At 46.2% G+C, this 10,893-nt stretch overlaps 1 protein-coding gene across 1 annotated transcript; it reads left to right on the forward strand.

Annotated features, from left to right (window-relative positions):
* The first annotated feature begins 3,489 nt into the window (after positions 1 to 3,489).
* Positions 3,490 to 10,221, forward strand: cenpu (centromere protein U). Its single transcript, XM_057043959.1, has 13 exons — positions 3,490 to 3,566; positions 4,766 to 4,844; positions 5,206 to 5,374; positions 5,464 to 5,562; positions 5,643 to 5,715; positions 6,502 to 6,588; positions 6,670 to 6,743; positions 7,018 to 7,116; positions 8,192 to 8,270; positions 8,367 to 8,414; positions 8,541 to 8,602; positions 9,605 to 9,761; positions 9,945 to 10,221. The coding sequence occupies exons 2-13, from the start codon at positions 4,766 to 4,768 to the stop codon at positions 10,053 to 10,055; spliced, it is 1,137 nt and encodes a 378-aa protein (XP_056899939.1). The 5' UTR covers positions 3,490 to 3,566; the 3' UTR covers positions 10,056 to 10,221.
* Positions 10,222 to 10,893: the final 672 nt, after the last annotated feature.

Below are 10,893 nucleotides of genomic sequence, written 5' to 3' on the forward strand. Positions count from 1 at the left end.
GTTCTATAGTAATTTAGCGAGTGTGTGGCGGCCAACCCCGTGTGGTCGCCATGGTGGCCAACGCCGGCTTGAGCAGGAAACACAGAGTGAAAGTGGGAGCAGGCTCAATGCTCAATGTGGAGGACAGGTGAACTTGGTGTGCCAGAGATAGTGGCTGGCGAGCTGGGTGAGGGAGGTGCGAGTACAAGTAAGGGTGGTGTTGGGGTCTCTGAGTGGTTCTTTGCTCCCGCAAAGCGACGGAACAAGCGAAAGTGTCATGAAGGACACTGGGGACAGTAAAGCTGGATGGCTGAAGGATGCAGCTGCTAGCATATGCTAGTGATTGTGATTAAATGTCTAACTGTAGTGAGGTGTCAAACTCAATGTCAGACAGCCAGGAGAAAGAGTTTTACCCTGCAACAATGTATAAATGTTTTCTCCAACAGACCAAGGCCATGAAGGACCTCGATCTGGAGAAACATTTCCCCAACAAGCTCTTTTTTATTCAATCGGCGAGCCACTTGATCAAACAGAGCAGTGTTGAATCTCACCAGAGATTTTTAGACTAAAGAAATACATGGGTAAAGCAAGAAAACAGCTCACCTTTTAAACGATGAGACTTCTCATTGTGTTTCCTTTTGTTTGTTTTGCTGTCTTTGATTTTAACCTTCCCCTCATCATGGATGTCTTTAGAGTGGGAACGTTAAATGTGAATGGGGCCAGAGATGCAGGGAAACGGGCACTAGTGTTCGACACAGCACAGAGGAAGTGTATTGATGTTCTGTTTTTACAAGAGATCCACAGTGAAGGAGGCAATGAGGTGGACTTTGAGAAAGAGTGGGAAGGACAGGTGACACTGAGCCACAACACCACCAGGTGGAGTGGGCCTTCTCTTCTCCAGGGGCTTCACTCCATCATCCCTGGAGGTGGAGCATGTGGTGAGGGGAAGGTGTCTGCTGGTGAAGGTGCACCTCCACAACCACACCTTGGTTTTTATTAATATTTATGCTCCCACCAACGGCACTGAGAGGAAGAGCTTTTTAGATAAAGTCAGCACAGTTTTGAATGGTTGTGGGGCGGAAGAGTTTTTATTCCTGGGTGGGGATTTTAACTGCACCTTTTAGACCGCAATCATGCAGAGCCTCATCCAGCCTCTCTGGTCTATTCTCATGGCCTGGTGGATGTGTGGAGGAGGATGCACAGAGAGCTGACGGTACACATGGTTCCGCCTGAGTCAAGATAGGATCTCCTCGGCCTGACTCGACCGATTTCATTGCATCAAACATCACTTCAGTCTTTTTAGGGGCTTTAAAATTATGCCAGTTGGTTTTACGGATCATTCTTTGGTTTTAAGCAAAGTCACTATTAAGAATATTTTACCTAAGAGTGCGTACTGGCATTTTAACACCCGCTTAACACTGGATAATAGTTTTAAGAGAGGTTTAACGTTATTTCTCTTCTGGTTTTAAGCGTAGGAAATCTGATTTTACATGCTTTGGACAATAGTGGGACTTTGGCAAAACAGAGATACAGCTCCTATACTCTGAACGCCATGCAAGACACTTGCAGATCAAGTAAAGACCTGGAGACTAAGATAGTGGAAATGGAGGCAATTGGCAGTTCCACAGGAGAGCAAGGACACATTGAAGTCCTCAAGTCCAAAAAATGGACGTCTCTATGTCAGCGAGTATCATGAGAATGAGGCACTGTTTGAGGAGTTCTGTAGGAAGAAACAAACTCACGGCTGGACAGGCCGCTGCAGCTGGACGAGCTCCATGCCACCCTGCACAGCATGCAAGGTCGGAGGGCTCCAGATGTCGATGGGCTCACTGTGGAGTTTTACAAAGCCTTCTGGGACATTGTGGCCCATGACTTACTGGAGGGGTTTAATGAAAGCCTGGCCTTGGGTTCCCTGCCATTGTCCTATCAGAGAGCAGTCGTTACCCTTCTGCCCAAAAAGGGTAACTTGCAAGACATAAAAAATTGGCGCCCTGTGTCTCTGCTATTTCTGGATTACAAGATTCTGTCCAAGGCTTTGGCTATCAGGTTGAAGGAAGCTATGGAGCAGGTCCTTCACTGGGATCAGACCTATTGTGTGCCCGGCAGGTCTATGGTGGTCAAAGTCCACCTAATTCAGGATGTTTTGAAGGTGTCTGGCAGATTGGGGATCGATACTGGTCTCATTTCACTAGACCAGGAAAAGGCTTTTGGCTGAGTTGCGCACAAGTTCCTCTGGAAGGTGATGGAGAGGTTTGGGTTCAGCCCCGGTTTCATAGACATGATCCTTTTTAGTGACATTGCAAGTATGCTAAATCTCCAGCGATCTGTGTGCTCTCTTCAGGGTGCATAGAAGCGTCTGACGCCTCCTCTCCTTCAAACGCCTCCTCTCTAGAATTCGTGCAAACATTGATGGCCTGATTTTACCTTTCTTTTACCTTTCTTTTACCTGGTGGAAGGACGGTCTAAATTATCTTGGTGTTTTTATTGGTGATGAGACAACAGTGAAAAGGAAATGGTTTGACACAACTGAGAGAATTGAAAGCAAAATTCAAAAATGGAAGTGACTTCTCCCTGAACAGAGGTAAAATTCTTTTCCTCAATAACCCGGTGGCCTGTGCTATGGCACCGGCTTACTTGCCTGGAGCCCCCTCCAGGGTTGTTGGCTCAAGTTCAGAGAAGAGTTCTAAACTTCTTCTGGAATGGCATGCATTGGGTCCAGCAGGGGGTGCTGTACCTGCCTAGAGAAGAGGGAGGGCAGGGTCTCATCCACCTGGCCAGCAGGAACACAACTTTGCGAATTCAGTTTGTTCAAAGGTTTTTAACAGATCCAGCGGATCTAACATGGAGAGATGTGGCCAAGTGTATCTCCAGACAGGTGAATATTTTGGGCTCTGATTTTAACTGACTTTAAATTCGTCAAATTAAATGGGCTACCTATATTTAAGTGTTGTTAAGGCATGGGCCCTTTTTAAATGCGCACAAAGAAAAAGCTCTGACTCTCTGTTCTGGTTGCTAAGGGAACCCGTGGAGCCAGGCGTGATGTCTCCAGTGAATCCACGGCCAGACTGATGACAGCACTGTGTCGGGCCCGGACTGTGGTTCTGGAGCACATAAATGCTGGCGTAAATGCTGCTGCCATCCCAGTCTGACCAGAACATTATATTTACAAAAATTAAATAACAAAATAAATGGCATTGACTGCCTATATTTAAGATATTTATAAGACACAATTAAAACCACCACAGAATTCAGTGAAGTCATTTAGAGCATTTAATTCATGACAGAACAACAAATAATTATATTACATTGTATGAATACAGGTGCAAAGAAAGAAAGAAAGAAAGAAAGAAGAAAGAAAGAAAGAAAGAAAGAAAGAAAGAAAGAAAGAAAGAAAGAAAGAAGAAAGAAAGAAAGAACGAACGAACGAAAGAAAGGTCTGCACCAGCAGAGACTACAGAACCGTTAGCCAATCAGAGCATGAGGGGGCGGGTCATAAAAGAGGGGGCGGGGCTCTGGTGTCGCCATGGCTGGAATCGCAGCAGCCCGGACAGATTTGATGGTTACACCGGCGGCAGCAGCGAAGACAAGTAAGTCGTTTGGCGGCTTCTCGAATTCAAACTGTTTAGAGTTTTGATCAGTATTTGGTTTCCTAAATCACTGTTTTATAGCAGAGTATTTTTAATGAACCCATCATTTGCATTAGTCTACCTGTCTCAGCAGGAAGCTGCTTCTGGAGTTTCTAACGAAAGAAAATAACTTCAAATTTCCTGCTCCTTAACTCAGGAAAAACTGCGGTCATGGTGTTTGGTCCTGAACCTCTCAGGGATAGATTAGATCACATGATCACTCTAGATGGTATCTCATTAACATCTAGTCTCTCTGTGAGGAATCTAGGAGTAACTTTTGATCAAAATCTCTCCTTCAACTCACACATTAAATTAGTCTCTAGAAGTGCCTTTTTTCACCTGAGGAACATCACAAAGATTAGGAAACTATTGATGCGGCATGATGCTGAAAAGTTCATTCATGCTTTTGTTACTTCATTTAGCATTTAGCTACCAGGCCCCCTGCTATGGAACCAGCTCCCTGTCCAGGTATGGGAGGCTGACTCCATCGCTACTTTTAAGATCAGACTTAAAACTTACCTCTTTGAAAAAGCTTATTGTTACTAATTCTGTAGTTCCAGTTACCATCATAGATAGACAACTTATCATACTTAGGGGGTCATCTAATCATTAGGTTAACATCTTAGCTATGCTGTTATAGGCCAAGGCTGCCGGGGTCCAAAAACATGATCACCTGACAGGCCTCTGTCACCCCACTGGGTCATGCTCTCCTCTCCTCTCTCTCCTCTCCTCTCCTCTCCTCTCCTCTCCTCTCCTCTCCTCTCCTCTCCTCTCCTCCTCTCCTCTCCTCTCCTCCTCTCCTCTCCTCTACCTCTCCTCTCCTCTCTCCTCTCCTCTCTCTCCTCTCCTCTCCTCTCCTCTCCTCTCCTCTCCTGTCCTCTCCTCTCCTCTCCTCTCCTCTCCTCTCCTCTCCTCTCCTCTCCTCTCTACCCACCCCCCCCATCAGCAGGAGGGTCCCCCTACATGAGCCTGGTCCTGCTCAAGGTTTCTTCCTGTTAAAGGGGAGTTTTTCCTTGCCACTGTTGCTTGTCTGGGTTTAGGCCCTGGGATTCTGGAAAGCGCCTTGAAACAATTCTGATTGTAAAAGACGCTATATAAAGATTGATTGATTGATTGATTGAGATTCTAGCAGTTTTTAAAAGTCTGACTGATGTGTTCAGATGCAAAAGGATTTGGACTCTCCCAACCTGTCTACTGTGGAGAAAGCCAGTTTCCTGGAGGGACTGCAGCTCCATGGTGGTGAGTGTCTCCTCATACTGGTCTTATTTATGATCAGTATGGAATTGTTGGAAACAGAAATAAATACTCTCAAACAAATTCTTTATTTGATTGAGTAAAACACTTTTTGTCATTAAGGGACTGTGGTTATTATGTTTGTCTATTAGATAAAGGTAGAACAACCTAACATTGAGTAACAAAGTCCAAGTGATCCTTTAATGACTAATTACTGAATGGCACATGTTTTTGACTCATTGGAAAATGTTGCCTCTGTTGATGCTGCATTGAAAGATTGGAGGCCATTTTCTCGCTGTATAGTTGGATTCCAACTCTGCTCTTCATCACCTTTCCACAACCTGTCCTGGTGTTTATTTCTTTGCAGGACACCGTTTGCACAGTACGGCTTTGGAGGAGCACCTGAATGAGTTGGAGGGTGACTGTGCCCATGAAGAGCATGCGGAGAGAAGGGAGTACCCACACATGTCCAAGGCTGGTGCTGCCAGTCAAACACAAGAGGCAAAGAGGAGCAGAAGGAGCAGGATTGCAGCAGGGTTGGTCCAAATCTGGCCATTTTCCACATTTCTGCCTGTAAAAAGAATCTGGCAGTAGCATCTCTCTAAAACCTGACCGATCCATTTAGCATTATGTCAGAAGAAGGCTCGCAGCCAGAGTCCCACAGTCAGCTTGTTCCTTCGGGTAGAAAGAAGAAAGCGAGTCCTCGGCGGGCGTCTGAACTGAGGTGAGGCCACAGAGATCATGGTTTTATCAGACGTTGCATGAGGCCTCTGCTGAGGATGAACCCAATTATCTGTCATCAAGGTCAGTGAAAACCCAGAAGAAAAGATGGCAGAGGGAACCAGGAACTCCAAAGTCCAAGAAAGCTCGGACACGGGTAGGAGATGAATGGGGACATGTGGCTATTGAATGGGTGGAAACCATAAAGCACAAGTCAAGTAATCAAATGTGTATTTCAATGCCTAAAAGCTCTGGCTAACATGCCACCCAGGTGTGTGACATCACGTGCACATGATCGGAGCATCAGCATGTTGAAGGAGGCTCACACGTGTAGCTCCTCACAGCTGGAGTGAGCATGAGCACCATGGAGACACAGGAGGTGTCTGAGGCCATCAAACTCCCTAAACGAGACCAGCAGCATGTTGTTGCTGCTGTTGATGGAGTCAGAAGGTTTCCCTTTCATGAGAGGAAAGCGTTGCTCTGAGCATAAAGGCCAGGCTGGTGTTAACAGAAAGGACAGCCTGGAGCCAAGACTTCTGGAAGAACCTTGTCTGCACAGACGGGACTTGGAGGTCGGTGGACTGGTTCTGACAGATTTGTCAGAAATTCCCACTGTGATGTTTGGAGGAGCAAAAGTCTGGCCCCTGCAGCAGGTTAACCACCTCCTCAAAGTGTGGAAAGGCAGAGCTTAGCTGAGGTGGTCAGGCTGAAGATACAAGAGCTGACAGAATTCTGTGTCACAAAGTGCAACAAACCTTCCTCAGGCCCCAACAGAAGCTTCTGGATGCTAGAAGATAAAGGGGGTCTGTGAGGTGACAGGGGTCCTGACCTTTGCCTCAGTGTAGTCACTAAATCTCCAGAATAATTCAAGCTTGAATATTTAGTGAATATTGGGTTGACCCTTACCACTGTGATGATGTTGCGATGTTCTCCTGGTTTCTAGGGGGATTCTGGTGCTGCTGGTGTTTCTCAAGGTCACGGCCCCTCCTCCACCTCTGAGGACGAAGTGCCCCATAAGGACCTGAGCGGGGTGAGGAAGGAGGACTGCATGCACAGACATGAGGCCATTGTTATTGAGTTGTTATTCATTCCCACCTGCATCGGGTTTCAGATTCCAGCTCCAAAGAAAGCCAGGATGTGGACTTCCACTGATGGGGCCGCATCCAGAAAGAACGCTTCAGGCAGGTGGAGAACAAGACAACAAGACCTGCTGCAGGCTTTTATGAACCCTAATATGGAGTGTTTCTACTCATTCTGGTTCTGGTTGTGAGTTTATCATGAAGAATAGAAATGGGAGGATCCAGTTGTCCGATATACTGTGTCTGTTATGAAGTGTTCATAATAACGTGGGGAGGATCTCCTTTACCTCAGGTTACCTCCATGGCCTCAGGTTCTGACAGTTGGAGATTCAGAGCCATGCTGACTGACTTCATGGTTCCTGTTGCTCTTCTTCAGGAAGGGCTGTCAGCCATCGTCAGAGAGGACAGCGGCAAGCTCAGAAGAGGCCAGAGGCAGAGCTGGTTCTGAACGCGTTCTTGGACTTCATCGACCATTACAGGTACACCAGCATCGCAGGAGGATGGGATGGATGCATTGTTGTCCAGAGAGTTGAAAACAAGGGACCGCAAATAAAACTAAGTAACATATTCTTTAAAATAATTAAATTATAGACTTAAATTGCATCTGTTTATTATCGCTTTAAATAAACCAGAAAAGGTTGATTTGTTACTACGTTAGTGTTGGAGTGAACCTTAACTCTGGTGACAATCCCAGTTCATGAGTGGGGACCAGTGAACGACATGGGATTCAACAGAATTGGGCTTTCAGATTAGTTTCCCGTCCCTGCTGGTTCATCTGTCAATCAGATTAGAGTTCATTTAACCAATAGGATGATTGAAACATGCTGGACCAGCCTGGTGGACAACAACCTGTGAAGGACCTCTCTGGTTCCTCTGGAGCCCTGGGGAATGTCAAGAAGTGATTCCATTTCAAATCAAATCAAATTAATCTTTATTTATATAGCGACTTATACAATCAAAATTGTTTCAAGGCGCTTTCCAGAATCCCGGGGCCTAACCCCAGATAAGCAACAGTGGCAAGGAAAAACTCCCCTTTAACAGGAAGAAACCTTGAGCAGGACCAGGCTCATGTAGGGGGACCCTCCTGCTGATGGCCGACTGGGGAGAGGAGGAGAGGGGAGGGAGAGAAGAGGAGAGGAGGAGAAGAAGAAGGAGGAGGAGAAGAGAGGGGAGGGAGAGGAGAGGACCCTCTCAACCATCCAGTGGGGGGCATAGTCTGGTTCAGAATGGGGCAATTCTTCCACGGTGGGGGAGAGTGATGAGGATGCCCTGTCCTAGTTTTCCATTTCAGCACTGGTCTTTTGAGGGGCACTGCTTGGCTTTGGGTCACTTCTTTCTGTTCAGAAATAACCCTTGAAGGACAGTGACCAAAAAAATAGCACAAATTCTCTAATTTGGCTCCTCAAGATGTTGCGGTCATCGTTGGGGCAAACGCATGAGTGAAATTTGTCCCAGATTAGGATCGGTGACCTGTCCCAGCGTCCACTCTCTGAAGGCCTGCTGCGTTTACACAGCATGCTGATGTTCATGTAACTGTGCTGGACTTGATTTCAGGAAATCGGTGGAGTCAAACATTGTGAGTCAGTCAATCAACCGTTTTTCCTCCATCGTAGAGGAGCAGCTGCAGGAGAAGGTGAGCTTCCACACACTCACATAGGGACTTGAATCACACACAAGCCACCTTTTTTGTCATGAGAAGCTTTGACTTAATCTCATTGTGTTTCTCTAGATTTGCAACACAAAGAACCTTCAGGTCCTTAAACAAAGAAATGCTCAGGTAAGGCTGAACAGCTTCTTGCACAAAGCTAGGTGCTGAGGATACATACACAATCAAACTGGTGTCGCAGCTTAATGTTGCTTTGAAATCCACCTGAGCTGCTAATCACATGTGTTTGTGTGACAGATGAAATATGTGGGCCAAACAAAGACTCAGAGGCTGTTGGACACAAAATATGAGCTAATGAGGTACCGTATGTCTCTGTCTCTGTTTCTGTCTCTGTCTGGTGAGTGGGACTCAGCATGATTGAACTTTTTTACTCAATGTTTTGCTCTATGTATTTAATTTTCCCTCCACGCCTCATAGTTTCATCACTGGTTGGTTGGGGGCTAGTTTGGTTTGGTGTCTGGTAACCAGCTCAGTGAGGGAGAATTGGAGAGGTGGAGTCGCTGGCCTGATATTTAAGCTGGTGCCACCAGTGAGTTGCTTATTGGTGGAAGCCAGTTTAGCTTTGTAGAGGTGGTGGGATGCTGCCTCCTGCATGATTGGAGCTCATCATTGTTAGCTTTTCAGATAGCATGGCTAAAGTTAGCGATGTTTATGGGACTGGTGTACCAGTAGCTATCATGATACCTTTGTTCCTGTTCTTAGTAGTCCAGCCAAAAGGATAATGATCTCGAACGCTCCTCCGTTTATTAAAAATGGAGCACTGTTTGGTGACAATTGCAGGGGATGCCTGCTCCTTCTGCTCCCAGTCAGAGACCCTTCACCACCTTTTTGTCCAGTGTCCCAGACTGGAGGGGCTGTTTGGACAGCAGCAGAGGTGGTTCCAATTTGTCAGTGAGGGTTTCTCCTTCAGCCTTTTTATCTTTTATTCCACATTATTGTGCTAGGAGGAATGCTGTACACCAGCTGGTTAATGTCATCTCGGGGACAGCTGAGTTAACCATCTGGAACGCCAGGTCAGAGGTCTGAGGAGCTGGTGTCCATGATAACTGGTCTAAGGGTGGAGTTTAGGTTGCATAAATGGACCAAAGAGATGGTTGGATGCACCTGGGGTGTGAAGGGTGTCCTGTGTTCAGAGGAAATGATCTGATCCTAAACTTTAACTTTTTATTATTTTGTTTGAGTGATAAACAGAGAATGTAAACACATCAGGAATAAAAGTTCTTCAAATCTCCCTCTGTCTGGTTCTGATCCTAAAGACAGGTGTGGTTTTGCCCTTGACTGTTGTTGATGTGACTGTTCAGAGCAGAGAGGCAGACATTCCTGCTGCAGAAGCAGAAGACTCAACTGGAGCTGAGATTGTGGGACCTGAGAAAGGGACGCGCCTTCCTTCATCACCTCACTCAGCTCAACAGACAATACCTGGACTGGAGACACCAAAACTCGGAGGAGAATGAGATGGTCTGTGCACACATGCTCCCTCTCTCTCTCACACACACACACACACACACACACACACACACACACACACACACACCACACACACACACACACACACACACACACACACACACAGAAGAATCCCCTGAATGCTGTTGATCACACTTTTCTAAAACAGCCCATTTCCTGTGCTCTGTCCTCCAGTATGGAGCATCTAGTTTGCCGGCTCTGGTACAGGAAGTCAACCATCTGCGATCCACAGAGGCCCAGTTGAGAAGAATCAATAACCAACTTGAAAAACTCACAGAACAGTAAATAATGACATAGATGAAATGGATTAAAGAGGTCATGAAGGCGATTCCACTGGTGGTGTAGTATAGCCCAGTATATACTGACATAGATTCATCAGGTTGTTCGTGCTGGTGTGTGGGAACTCCATTTCTGGCTTCAGAGTTCAATTATAAATAAATGCTTCAACCAACGGTGTGATCTCATTACAACATCTGACCAGTCTTCTTGACCCTGTCTTGACCATCACTGTTTGGAGACCATGTACTACACATTTCTTTTCTCACTCATCCATCCTGAGAGTTTTCCACTGCACCCTGTGGCACCAGCTTCCTCAAACCCTCACCTTAACATCCCACCTGAGTCCTCCGCGTTTACACATTTACTCTCTCGGCTGTGCCTTATAGGTGCCTTTCTCACAGTTAATTACCCTTGAGGGTCTGATGATGAACCAATAAGAGATAATAAAGAGCACAGATGGCTGCAATGGATCTGATTTGAGTCTAGATTTAAAATAATCAATCTTTAGCATCTGTTAAAATCAAAATAGTTTCTCGGCGCTTTCCAGAATCCCAGGGCCTAACCCCCAACAAGCAACTGGCAAGGAAAAACTCTTTAACAGGAAGAAACCTGGGACAGGATCAGGCTCATATGGGGGACCATCCTGCTGATGGTGGTGCTGGGTATGAGAGGGAGGAGAGAATAGGCAGCGATCAGGGAAATACATTGATTATTACAAAGTGCTAGTGTAAGAGTTCAGTGGATCAGCGTACAGCTATGAATGCAGCGATACCTGTAGATGGATACAGAGGGAGAGGAGAGGAAGCCATGATCCAGCAGGGTGACAGAAGCCTGTCAGGTGATC

This window comes from Takifugu flavidus, chromosome 9 (genome assembly GCF_003711565.1).
Source record: "Takifugu flavidus isolate HTHZ2018 chromosome 9, ASM371156v2, whole genome shotgun sequence".
Classification (NCBI taxonomy): domain Eukaryota; kingdom Metazoa; phylum Chordata; class Actinopteri; order Tetraodontiformes; family Tetraodontidae; genus Takifugu; species Takifugu flavidus.